The sequence below is a fragment of the Gossypium hirsutum genome, chromosome A05, assembly GCF_007990345.1.
Source record: "Gossypium hirsutum isolate 1008001.06 chromosome A05, Gossypium_hirsutum_v2.1, whole genome shotgun sequence".
NCBI lineage: Eukaryota > Viridiplantae > Streptophyta > Magnoliopsida > Malvales > Malvaceae > Gossypium > Gossypium hirsutum.
This window is the reverse complement of record NC_053428.1, coordinates 18,557,608-18,572,258: the sequence shown is the minus strand read 5'-3', so window position 1 is coordinate 18,572,258 and position 14,651 is coordinate 18,557,608. Positions and strand designations below refer to the sequence as shown.

The window sequence follows — 14,651 nt, the reverse complement described above, 5'->3', positions numbered from 1 at the left end:
AAAATTTTGTCTTTATGCTATTAAAGTGTTTCTTATTAGATTTTCTTTTCATTATAATTTCTCTTTTGGCGGCACCTAATGATCATATGATAAATGTGGAAAGCAGATTCATATATGTATGTGGATGGGAAATATGATGGACAGCGCAAGCGTGAAGCTGAAATCGGTGGCACCGCACGCCTACACTAATCACTTACGACTTGGAATGATTGTCCTCACCAATCTTTTTCTTTTCTATTTTAATATATTATTTGCACTAAATTTTGAAAAAGCCATTTATGTTTTTATAATCTAAACAATAAACACCATAATTCTTATTTTGTCCTTTCTATATAATCTCAAATAGAGTTCATACTATGCAACAACAACCAAAATTTAGGCTCATACTATGAAATATGAATTACACGTTAAAAACATGCAGTGAATCACGTATTTTGGTAAAAAGTATATTTTACGTGGACCGCTCTCACTCTCCATAGCAGTTTATATAAAATATATATTGATTGTTCAAAGGTTTATAATGTAATATTTTAAAATTTTAATTTATTTAAAAAAGCCTTCTGATAATATATTATTAGTTACTTTTGTAATAATACATCAACATCAATAAAATCCGATGAAAATTCGAAAAAAATAAAATCTGATGACGTTGAAAGATGAAATAATTGTGGACGCACTTAAAATTTAAGCGGGCGAGGTTTTTAGCAGTCAAGATAAGCCTCATCGAATATCCAAATGAATTTTGCCTTTGCCCAAGTAAATAAAGTGCAATTCGGTGGGTGGGACCCTTTCCAATTACCAAAAGTGGCTACCACTTTTTATTTCTTTCGGGGCACAGTCCATTGACTATCCATATTTGATAGGTAGATTTTGCCCACGTAATTGGGTTGCATACTTGCATTGGCAATTACGAATCCACAATTGGGTTTCTTTCATTTGAGCCCGTTGCCATGATTGTTTATGCCATTTTAGCAAATTCCAATTTTTCGCCATCGTCGTACAAACAAGTTGAACAAAACTGTAAAGGGAGAAAATACAAGAGTGCTATGTCTACCAAGTTGATAACAATCCGAAGACAAGGCTTCCTTTTAAGGAAAGATAGGGTATGGATGGGCTTTATATCAAGCAAATGATTGAGATTAGTATTGGGAATACAGCTTTTATATGGGTAGCAACAAAAGCATTGATCATACAAAAACTAAAAGCGTAGGTGGGATTTGAACAAACGAGGAAATACATACAAAGTAATGAAGAAATAGTATAGTAGAACAGTGGAACGAGTGATTGATATTGGTAAAATTAGTGAGCGTGATGATGAGCGCTTGAGAGTTGGGGGACCAAGGGGTCCAACTCCAAGGCGTGGCAATTGAGAGCGACATAACCAAGAAAAAAAAAGAGCGTGGTATATAGGGAACATAGAATAGAAGCAGTTTAAATGTAGGGATGTAAGGGGACATCAGCTTCTGAAACCCTCTGATGAGAGAGAGATTTTACTCCCCTTTTTTGTCTCTTACTGGCCTGGCCTGCCCTTTTCTTCTATTTTTCAGGAAATTGTCTGTCACTTGAGTTGGTCCAGGCATATTCTATTTCTTTCACTTCGATGTTTGTGGAGATGGGCCGAGACACAAGGCTGCTTCCTGGGTATTTCTCAGTGCAATTTAGCGCATGGTAATATGGCAGCCCAGTGGCCCATGTTGTAACACAGGTCCAAACATACGTTTCTAAGTTTCCAGCCCAACCAAAGACTCATCAGAGACACTGGAATATTATAAAATGGTGTTAGCAAAATATGATTTTGGTATTTGGGTATGAACATCTTCCTCATACTGTTCGTTTCCTGACATCTACTTCAATGGGGATCCCATCCGACAATAATTTGCTCAAAGCTTGAAACATTGCTGTTGGATGGCGTTGATTACTCAGTGCAAAGTGGTAATAAACTTTGGTTCTCAATAATATTATGTTGCAGCGGCACTACACCTCTGCACCTCATCAGATTTGTGTATCTAACCATACCCTAAGTGAAAAGTGGAGGAAAATTGTATTGGTTGATCAATCATTTTTACGGTGGTTTTAGGGTCTTCATGCAAAACAATTAACTCGATATGAATGATATTCTTTGATGGTTTTAATTTTTTTAATAACCACACGCAGGACACAATCAAAGGGACAGATAGGGGTCTTGGCCTTCCTTAGTTCAATGAGATGATTGCATTTATAGTCTCTCTAAAATTATATGATTAAATTTAATCCTATTTAACTTTTGATTAAGTAAAAAAAATCATAATTTTAATCTTTTTGAAAATTTAATAATTTAATTTAAACATTTTTAATACAAAATTTTTTTTTACCCTTCAAATTTTATAACCTTATCTTGATCCTTCCTAAACAAAATTTCTAACTTCAACTAGTAGCCATTATTTTAGTCATCCTTAGAAACAAAAGTAGTAAGTTAAATAGAGGGGAAATAGTGTACACTTACCAAATCTGATTACAGCAGCAACCTTTTCTAAAAGAAGAGTAGAGGAGATGAATTTAAAGATTGATGAGGCAGAATGCAATAGCTAAAATATCCATGCGTATCTTATTGCAATATTCTTCATCTAATTATTTGGTTCAATGATTAAGTTTGACGGTTGATTATGCAAATTATTGAGAAAACACTTTACCAATATGATAAATTTGAAGAGCACCCAAAAAGCATATATTTAAAATAGAAAATAAGCATGTATATAGCAACCCAAAGAAGGTCATATGATGGCTTGGAAGCATGAAAGAACGGGGACCCTATGGCCTTTGGGCCCTGTATTTAGTACGGATAATGGGGTTTGCTTGGTTGTCTTAATCTCTGCACACATTGACCCAACTCACATGAATACATCCTTTATTATGAGTGTCTCATAGATTTCTTTCTTTCTAGTATTCCAATTAAATTTCGATTAAATTTAAATAGTGTTTAGAAAGTCATTTAATAATTAAATTTAAATGTAATTATTTGTAATTATATAAGAGTGACATGTTTAAGTAATCATTATATTTGGTATGGCCTACCGAATTGAGTGTAATTGGAACACCCTAATTACACTTTTCAATTCTTTGGAGAGGATAAGAATTGAACTAATTAAATGGTAATCACACCCAAATCCAATTTTGAAAGTTATTTTTATACAAATTATAAAATTATATTATAAGTATGACATGTATGACTGTTTTGGGATAGTTATGGTAAAAAATTTCTTATATTATAAATACTAAAAAAAATTATATTATAAAAATAAATTGTGTATTTTATAAAGTTATAACAAAAAATATAAATTATTTCAATCACAAAAATTTCTAAAGTTATAATAAAAAAATTTATTATAAAAAAATAATTTTCATGTTATAAAAGTATTATAATATATTTATTTGTTAAAATTTATGGTCAAATATGGACATAACTTATTTATGTGTCCATGCTATATATTATAAAAATATTATATTTATTCATAAAAAAATGTTATAGTTTTTTTTTATCATAATTTATTTATAATAAATAACTTTTAAAAGTAATGAAAAAAAAATATTATTTATAGAAAGTGTTTATGAAAATTTCGAAGAATTTATAAAACATTTTTTATAAATGTTAAATATTATAAATTATAGATTATTTTGACTTAATTTACGTATTGTAAAAAGGGATATAACTTAGTATAAGTCTTTATCTGAATTAAGTTTATATAAGTTTTTATTATTAAAGTTATAGATTATTTGAACTGTGGATCTAAATATTATAAGGTTGATGCTAATTATGCAAATTAAAATGTTTACTTAAATCATATCATGGGGTATGATACCTTTTGAGAGAATGTTGGCAGACGCAAGCACCACAGACAATTTGCAAACTCTTTAATTTGAAGCATTCAAGGTCTCAAAATACGGTTAAGAAAATATTTGTTGTTCTAAAAACAAATTGCATATTAACAACATCACCTTAGTATAGCATAAAAACAAGTGGATCGTACTGGTAGATTACATGTTTTAAAACTTCAATCATAGATGAAATTCAGATGATACATATACCGTAGGAGGAGACCTTGATAATCTTAATAATGCTTATTCAAATTCAGATGATGATGAACTCGATTAAGGACTAACAGATGATGATAAGAAATATATGTTAAATATTAGAGATGGAAAAACCCAACAAATATGCACTATTAAAATTAGATAAAATTGCATATGATGTTTATTTTTCTTATTATTTTTATTAGTAATCGTATTATCATTTACTTTTTGGACAAACATAATTCACATGATTATTTGATGTTAATTTTTTTACTTGTTTAAAAATTATTTTTATCATACTAACATTTTTTATAGTAATTAATAGTTTTTAAAAATATAGATTATATAATTGCGTAATTATAATTTGTACTACTAAATATTACATAAGGAATTACGATGTAATTATTATACTTTATCAGCCAAATACGTATAGGGAATTACAAATCTTTGAAATTACAAGAGAGTATAATTATTACCCTAGTACTTATACTTTTATTCAATTACCCCGTGTTGTCTAAACAGACCCTTACAATCAATTCGACTTAAACCCGAGACGTGGCTAAGTCTATTAAGGTAAATTTTGGATATAATTTTTTAGTATAAATGTTTTTACTTTTTCAAATATCAAATAAATAAAATTAGCCCCCGAATAATATTCTTTCGTTATTATATACATTTTAAAAATAAAAAAAAAATTGAATTAGGTTTTAAAAATGAATTTATATGTCATAATTATTTGTCCAAAAAAAAAACAAGTTATAAATATGTGAACTTAAAACTTTTTTTAAAAATGTTAAATTCTCCTACAATTTCGACTACGTACTTATTTTATATTTTTTTCCACTTTCTAATTGAAAACCCAGAATTTTCATTTTCCTTTTTCTCCTTTCAAGTTATTTTCGTTGAGGAGACATTATTAACAAGGCAGTAAGTATTATATCGATAGATATATCGTTTTTATCTTGACACTAATATTAACATGTTTTGATATATTATTTTAAGTTTATTGATGTTTTTAAATATTTTTTCATATATATATATATATTTATAGTCTGATTTTTAGTTTCTTGATAAATTATATAAATATTTAAATATTTTTCACATATTTTTACTGTTTAAGTTTTAGTTTTTTCATAAATTATATGATATTTTAGTCAAAAAATTATATATTATATGTAGATTCAAATATATCTCAATTATATCCTTATAAATATATTTATATGCAAATATAAGTTTTAAATTTATTAATTAGGTTGAATAATTTAATTTAATAACTTTTAATTTTAAATGTAATTATGGAAAAATTAAAAGGGTTAAAGATTAAAAAATTTTAAAAATTAGTTTAAATGTCAAAATTTTGTACCAATCAGTACGGTTGGATACAAGCTAGTATTGATCGAAACGAGCTGAAAGACACCGAAATAGGCAAAACTCAACGAAATTTTGACCGAAACAAAACATAAACTACTCTTTACCGATTTAAGATCAAAATAGTACGTATCAATCGATATGATCGGTACCGATTTCATTCTGACTACAATTTTGTTTATTTTTACAAAAATTACTATGATCTGTGAAAGTCTAAAGGAAAAACAACTACAATTATAAAATTTTTTATGGTAAGCCAATGGCTTTTTTTAAATGTCAAGATTCTCTCTTTTTTCTTCCATCATTTTTTTTACAATTGTTTTGCTATGAAAATCAGTTAATTTAGTTTTAATAGGTTAGTTATATTATATAGTTTTATTATAATAGAGAAATGATTGTATAAAATTATAATTTCACGTCATTCTTATTCCTTTTTAATAAGAGAATGACAAATCATAATTTTCCTCTAGATATTTAGCATTTTTAGTTGAATTTAAATTTTGTCAGGAGGAAAATTTTAATTTAACATTCTCCTATTGGAAAGGGATAGAAATAACGTGAAATTACAGTTTTATACAATTCTTTCTCAAAACTTACATATATAGTTTACTTTAATAAAACATAACAAAATATGTTAATTAAAATATATAAATTTAGCTTTTAATTACTTTCCAAATTAAGTATCAAATATCGAACTTTATGTATTATTTTTCTATCTTCAATCTTATTTAAGAGATATCAAATTTTTTATTACTAAATCTATTAAGGATTTGGGGATGAAATGTAGCCTTCCCAAAGCCAATTCTATATAAAAAAGTTGTAGTAGCTCTAACTTTCATGTGATGCAGTGGAATCTGTGAGGATGAGTTTTCATAAATGAATTAAAGATTAGCCAACAAACATTCACCGTCCAAGATTTTGGGTCAGGAAAAGATGCAGCAAAGGAGAATCAGAAATCTTACTTTAGCTCCACCCTTGAGGAGTACATGACATGAGAAAGGGCAAAAGTTAGCAAGAGATGGTATGGAGTTTTCAGCTTTATTTGGGGGTTCACTTTGTAACTCTAATAGTAGCTGATTGTACGTGCAACATCTACAATGTTGTGTCCTTTCGGTCGCACACTTTTTACTTTATGTAATGTTGTGCTGCTAATGATAAGCCCCGTCACTCCACTCCACTCTACTGCCTAACCATATGCTTGAAAAGCATAAGCAAAACCAATCAAGATAAGCAAATATATATTAGATTTCTGGAAAATGAAACCTTGTCACAAAGTGTCAAACTCTCCAAGATATTTTACACATGCAGAAACAAGGTCAAACATATATTATATATAATTTTTACCTTAAATTTGGAAACTATGTATTTTTCATTACCTTTATTGTTTTATTTATTATGGTGTTTAAATTTAATAATTAGATTCATTTCAATTTTTGAACTAGAAAAATATAAATGTGATGATGTGGCACTTGAAAATTAATATATATATATAAATTTTTAGGTGATAGCGTGTTATTTTTGAATAATTGTACCAATGATTGAACCGATCAGACCATTGGTTCTCAATTTAATCAATTCAATTGCTAAACTAACAATAATTAAGTAATTAAAAATTTAACAAAATTAAAAAAAAAAGAGTAAACTACAAAAATAGTCACTTTTATTTGCCTCAGATTACATTTTAGTCACTTATGTTTGAAATGTTGCGTTTTAGTCACTTACATTATTGTTTTGTTACGAAGTGGTCACTCTGCCATTAAACTCCGTTACCTCCCTAACGACAATCCTACATAACAGTTCAAATGGGTTTTAAATGCCAACTTGAATGTCCAACTGGAATGAGAATAGTTGCTTTAGTCAAAATGGAAAAGAAAGCTAAAAGAAAAAGGAGACAAACGGTTTTCTTTTCCAGTTCAACGTGTAATTAATTTAAAATTTTTAATTAATTAAAATAGTTTAATTAAAAACCTATTCTAATTGGACATCTAAGTTGGCATTTAAAACCCATTTGGACTGCCACGTAGAATTGCCATTACGGAGGTAACGGAGATTAATGCCAGATTGACCACTTCGTAACAAAACGATAACGTAAGTGACTAAAACGTAACATTTCAAACATAAGTAATTAAAATATAATATGAGGTAAACAAAAGTACATATTTACCAATTTTTGTCAATTCAACCTATCCAACTACTAGTTTTTGTCTTAGTTTTTATTTTTCACTAGTTTCGAGCAACTTTCAATCTAATCAGTTTAACACTTTTATTCAAACTAACATATCAATCAGTTATTGGTTTAATTGGTCTGACTAACTAATTCATTTATGTTTCAAGAACAGTGATCACATCACCAAATTTTGATGGAATCCAAATTAAGAACAAAAAGAAATTGTCCCCTTAATTTATCAAGCTTAACAACCCTTAATTAAGAGGTTAAGGGATTAGGTAGAACACATATAAAGGAGTGAGATTCCTTATTAACAAAACAAGACAGACAGAGATTGGTAATGCAAAGTTAGGAGCAAAAAGTGAATTAGTACAGTTTTAACGAAAGGAGTAAAGAAGTAAACACACGTCTTCATTGCATTCCTTCGGCTTACCATCCAAACTAATTAACCCTTTCATTTCTTGCCTAAGCTTTTCAATCCTTTCCTTCTTCTTTTGTCCTCCCTCTCCCATCACCTGCCCAATCAAAGAATCTTTCCTACCTTTATTTTGTATTTGCATTATCACTCCATACATTCTACTAAAAGAAACTGTACATACATAGTAGGGAGCTCTAAAATTATGATTTGATAGTTGTAATTTTTTTTTCCAAAATTCGATAGTTGTAACTATGGCTTACCGATATGCCATGTATATAAAATTTTAAATCCCACAATTCAGTCGTTGCTAAGAACAAACTCTAAATTGTCAAAAATGGTGCCTGAGATAGTAGGCATTTCTTCGTGCACTAAATGAAAAATAGAAATCATGCAACACACAAGAAAATTATTACGATGTACGCAATTCGATTTTCTTATATTTACGGAGCCTAATTCAATTAGAAATATGCACTTTTTTCAACAATTACAAAATGAATTACTCAACCACACACACCATGATTGTTTCCATCACCCTTACACTTTAAAGATATAATACTCTCACCACTATGATAACTCCTATAACCACAACAAAAGGTTTTACTATAAAAATAACACTCTTACAATATTATTTTCACAAGAATAGATTAAGTGTCTAACTCTATGTACATTTACCTAGGCAAGTCTCTCAAATATAGATTTTCATTTCGAGACTTGCTTACAAATAAAGATCTAAAACGATCCTACTAAAATAACAATCTCATGAGAATAACACATTATAATAACATATAAAGTAAATATGGACTATTGGCAGCTCATTGAATAGAATCATAATCCAATCCAAATTCCACGATCCAAGGAATTATCTTGAGAAATTTTGACACAATCCAATCACCAAAATAGTATTCTCAAGTAATACAATATTTCATAATTGAGCTAGATATTCACTATGTAATTAGCATAACTCAAACATACGGTTTAATAAATATCAACATGTAAATATGAAAATAGTCTCTATACAAATTTGATGGGTAAAGGAGTGGTCACTCCCTCTAACACCAAATCACTAATTTAATATTTTTTAACAAACATAAAACACAAAATTCAAGAATCGAATTTAATAAATATTAATATGAAAAAATTCATTCCACAAAATAGATTTCATCTAAAAAATTTGAAAACCTCTCTCAATATTTAGCAAACCATTATTTTTTTCCGGTGACAAGAGTCTCCCACCCCGGTGTCTCCCCTTCGCCTCCACCTTATTGCTCTAAAATGCCCCCCTCTTTCATGTTAATTTTGGTCTCAACAAGTTTTTCTTTATAAAAAAAAAGCAAAAATATATACGTAATTATTCCTGATATTATTATTTTATTCAGGAAAGGGTGACTTCTGAAGCTTGGTGATGGTGCCATGTCAGCTTCCTCAGACTGACGTCGCATAACTATAGTCGTCGAGTCGAGTGTAGTGTCTCCCGTTTAAGGTTGTACGCCACATCATTGCCAATCACAGAATTCAGAGTCTATATTTTCTGCCTCTCCCATTTTGATGCTGCAAATATTTATCTTATTATTTGAGCTATAAGTTAATGTAGAGGCTAATAGGGTTAATCATGAAAAAAATATTAGAAATAATTATTGCAAGAGAAACGTTATTTATTGTTGTACAAACATTTGAATTATTATGAGCAAGGATAAAAAAAAATCTAGACTAATATATTCCCTAAATCTTTCAATATCTTGTTGTCTAAATGGAAACAAAATGGGAAAATTATAATAAACAGGCAACAAAACAACTAAAGCCGAAATAGTTAATATGTTGTGTGATAATAGAGTAGATATTATTATAGCTTTATGTTTGCTCAGCTCCCTCAAATCTATTTATTTTTTTCTTTTTTTCTTACTTTTTGTTCTTAATGTTGCATGTACAATGTTTTTGAGGATGTATATAGTTAAATCCAAAGACACATGCAAGTGGAGGTTCTTTTTTATTTGTATTAATATGTGCAAATACTATATGACGTTTGGGGGATGCACCCTACCCTCCAATAACATGCACGTGGACCCATGTATCCAATAGCCTCATCTTCACCATTTTAAGGGATATTCATAGTAGATAAACTCTTTTATTAGGCAGAAAATGGCAAAATGATTGAATTTTTTTATGTCACATTAAAACATTTTTGCGGGTGAATTAGAAAATAAATAGGGTCAATGAGTGATTAAGATGGCAGTTTGTTTTGGCCTTTGGGAAAATAAACAAAGGAAGAAAGGTGGGGCATGGCCGCACATGGGGATTGGTCAGATATGGAGAATGCAAAATCGTTGCTTTAGGGGGGAAGTGCTGGACTTTTCCATTCTTAATTTTTTTTTTATGGTTTAGGAAACAAAAGCATCTTCAAATTGACCCAACAACTACTTTTAGAGACCAACTCTTTTTCCTACCTCTATGCATGTGGTGGGTTTTTCTTCTCTCTTTTTTCAACTGTGCGTTTAAAAGAAAACCCATTCAAGATCAAGTCTCGTGGGGTTTAGACTTTAAATCATATTACGTAATGGTCTTTCCATTGTTCCATATGTTTTACGTAATTAATTAATGTAAAGGTGTGAACAATTGCACAAAGATTCACGATGTATGTACCCATGCATGTGCCATGGGTTGAACTACATCTTTAATGTTGATTCAGTCACTAAAGCCTTGGGAATCTTATCAGAAATATATATATATATATGATTTGCTTAACTTGAAGCTTACTTCAAAGAAAGCAGTGTTGTTCGCACTTCTTGATTTTGTGCTGTTACTTTGGTTACCATATATATTGAAAGATTACCATTATTGGCTGTTTAAATATTTGATTTGTAAGTTCTTTGCTTTACCATTTGCATTAATATATACATATATCAGAGAAGAAAAGAGTTTATATTGTCTAACTTTAGAGTACATATCGAGTCAACAATAATTTTAGTGTCGAAAATCAAAACATTGAATCGAAAATGATTAAATCTAAATAAAATTTGATAATATAATAATTTTAGTATCCATTCCTATATAAATCATTTTTATAAATGATATTTAAACTGTATACTCATATGAGTAAAATGTTGACAGTATTTTAAAAAATAATGTAAATATTAAAAAAAATTTACAATAATTGAAAACTATAGATATCAATCTTGTGTAATGATTAAAAAAAAGTTAATGATTTGGTTTATAAATTAGGGCTTGACTAGTAATTCTCACATGACCAATTAGAGAGTTCAATGAACCAAAAGCAAAATATAGAAATGTTTGAAATAAAATTATGGGATTTTTGTTGTCTTACTAAATTTTATATTAGTTTCACCATTATTATGCTACATATATCAATGTTATATTGCGAAATCCCTACAGTCTGCCAAAAGACATTTGGGAATTGCGATTTCAAGTTACTTCACCAACCATCACCATCAACAACACACACTGCCTTGTAATTATCTCAAACTTTAAGCCCACTTTCTCACCCATTTTTCTATAAAACCTTCCACCCTTCAAAACCATCAATCCCTCCTTCCAGAAGTCCAAAGCAAAGTCAAGCCCGAACAAGCAAAGACTGACTTTGTTTTTTGGTTTTTTATATTTGAGATCTTAATTTTTCCGGGAAAATGTCGGCGGGGCTTGGAAAATGCGGTAAAATCCGCCACATTGTGAGGCTTCGCCAAATGTTGCGGCGGTGGAGGAACAAGTCCCGCATGTCGGCCAGTCGCATCCCATCCGATGTTCCGGCGGGGCACGTTGCAGTTTGCGTTGGGACGAGCTGCAGAAGATTCGTGGTGCGCGCCACGTACCTCAACCATCCCATTTTTAAGAGACTCCTTATCCAAGCCGAGGAAGAGTACGGCTTCACTAACCAAGGCCCATTGGCGATCCCCTGCGACGAGTCAGTTTTCGAAGAAGTGATCCGGTTTATTTCTCGCTCGGAGTCGGGTCACTCCGGTATGTTCGTGAACACCGAGGACTTTAAAGTGAAGTGTCACGTGGGAAGGAGTAAGCTTGATTTGTGGACAGAATCGCGACCTTTACTTCATGGGTTTAAAGAAGTAGTGGGAAGAGAAAGACAACGGTTTTGATTCTATCGGGATTTCGGACTCGGCTCCTGGATAACTCGAGTCAACAGCTAGTTACGGACTACTGAAATAAGTGAGCCGGCCGAGCTGAGGAGGTGGCAACTAAATATACCACCATATAAGTTGATGAGGGATTTTAGTTTAAAAATTGCATGTACTTGATTGGGGGGGTAAAGGAAAATAGCTCCGGAGAACGTGTGGAGATGGCAGAAAAGGCGGGTGAGTGATCGCCGAGTCGTCCCGGTTCAAATCGTAATGGAATTGGAGGCAAAAGAAAAAAGGTGAAGACGTTGTCACAGTTGAATTCTTGAAGAATGTAGAAGGAAAAAGATGATGATTGTTAAACAAAAAAAACTGCTGTACATTCTGTAATTTATTGATTGATGAAGTCAAATATTGTAGTGATATTCCGTTAATTATGTATCATTTTTTTTCCATTCCACCTTTGATTTATTAAACTTTTCTATTTTATGTTTTGACTTTTAAAATAATAACAATTAAGGAACCAGTTACACATGAAAAACATGTCCCTTCTCATAACTCATCATCGCGTTACCTCTGTTTTCACCTCCTTTCCATCTTATCCTTTTAAATTCCAGAAATTAAACAGTAGATACTGTTTATGCTGTGAAATTTTCCTTTACTTTTGAGTAAATTATAAAAATAGTCATTTTTGTTTGACTTAGATTACATTTTAGTCATTTGTGTTTGAAATGTTATGTTTTAGTCATTTACGTTATTGTTTTGTTACAAAGTGGTTACTCTATCACTACCTCCCTAACGGCGATCCTACATGACAGTCCAAGTGAGTTTTAAATGCCAACTTAGATGTCTTATATGGCAGTCCAAATTAAATTTATTTAATTAAAAGCATAATTTCATCTTGATAACTATACATCTAAGTTGGCATGTCAAACCCATTTGGACTGCCACAAGTAGGGCCGCTGTTAGGGGAGTAACGGAGTTTAACAGTAGAGTGACCATTTCATAACAAAACAATAACATAAGTGATTAAAATATAAATTTAAGTAAATAAAACTGACTATTTTTACAGTTTGCCTTTCCTTTTTAAAAATTTTTGTTATGGTATTTTTAGCAATTTTAAAGTTTTGAATCTTCAAATATCCAAGTTGAAATCTCATAAATTATCATGTGTTAAATTTAATTCGGTGGATCGAATTTAAAAATTAACAAAAAATTGAAACATAAAAAATAATTTTGTACAATACTTAACTTTTAAATAAAAAAAATAAAGGCCACTTAAAAACGTTAATACTCAATCCGCTTGATTACGAGAAGTTGAAACAGCCGAACTAAGACAGTATTTATCATTCTATTAAAACAAATGGTGAGCAGGATGATATTGTGGAAGGTTCGTAATTCTGCCGGCAGCCAACAAGCTTCAAGTTTACTGATCACCCAATAATGGGCAAGCAAATGATGGGTGTTTAGAGTTGATAATTATGAAAGTTTTGATTGATTGGTAGCTCTAGATTTTAGCCATGTTCTGAAAATCAGATTAAATTACCCCGTCAAATCCAACAATTAAGAAATGATTGGTATATTAATTTGAAATAAAATAAAATTAGTAAAGAGCCGGATTAGATTAAATTAAAATTTGATGATGGTTGAATTTTAGTATAAAAAAAATTAATGCAATGCAGTCAAGGAATTAATTATTATTCCAATTGCAAAGCACAAGCACAAGCTCATCGCCGGGTGTATGTTGAATTTTGACCTTACGAGTTAATTAATTCCAAAGGGTCATTTGCACTATGCCATTGACCTTTCCCCTAATTGCCTCCTCTCCCTGTTAAACCTACACATGTACGTCACGGACCAGAGAGAGAAAAAAAGAAGAAGAAAGAAACTCGGTGTCAGCTTATAATGGGTGAAACCCTGATGAACCCATCGCATTGATGTTAGATGGTGAGGGGAAGACTCAAGAGGCCCTAAAGACGAGCTTAAAATCTTGCTCCATATATATACATTGACCCAACCGCATACAACAAAAGACAATCCCTGTTGAAAATGACTAAGAAGTTTAATTAGTACTTGAAAGTAATCTTTAGGAGACGAAAACATGTGAAGTTTCGAGTGTTGTGTGTTGCCAAAGCTGGAAAAAGAGAAATGGAGGTCGTAATCAAGGACACTATTATTAAAAAGGGAGGTCGGAAGAAATCGTACAATAATAGGAATAGGGAATAAAAGGAAGGCATTGTAGAAGATGCAGACGTAGTGGAGCACTATCCCACAACTTTCTCGGGGGAAAAAGAGGGTGGCTTTTCACTATGGGATCAGGTTAGGCAGCCCTAGTTTTGCCTTTTTCTATTATTTCTATCTATTTCATTTGTAAAAGCTTGGACGGTATAGCTTGATTTGTGGGTGATCTTTTAGTCATTTCAAGTGCTGTCACTCCTATGCCTGCCTCTAATATTTCTTTCAATTTTTGGTATAACAATGTCTATTTTTATTTTTTAAAAGAAATGTAGTGTATTTAAATTTATATCCTTCTAACTCATAAGTCACAATTTAATTTTTTTCTTTCAAT

At 30.7% G+C, this 14,651-nt stretch overlaps 1 protein-coding gene across 1 annotated transcript; it reads left to right on the top strand.

Annotated features, from left to right (window-relative positions):
* The first annotated feature begins 11,520 nt into the window (after positions 1–11,520).
* On the top strand, positions 11,521–12,542 carry LOC107957925 (auxin-induced protein 6B). The gene has a single exon (XM_016893552.2). It carries the CDS (start codon positions 11,639–11,641, stop codon positions 12,101–12,103), a length of 465 nt encoding a protein of 154 aa, XP_016749041.1. The 5' UTR covers positions 11,521–11,638; the 3' UTR covers positions 12,104–12,542.
* Positions 12,543–14,651: the final 2,109 nt, after the last annotated feature.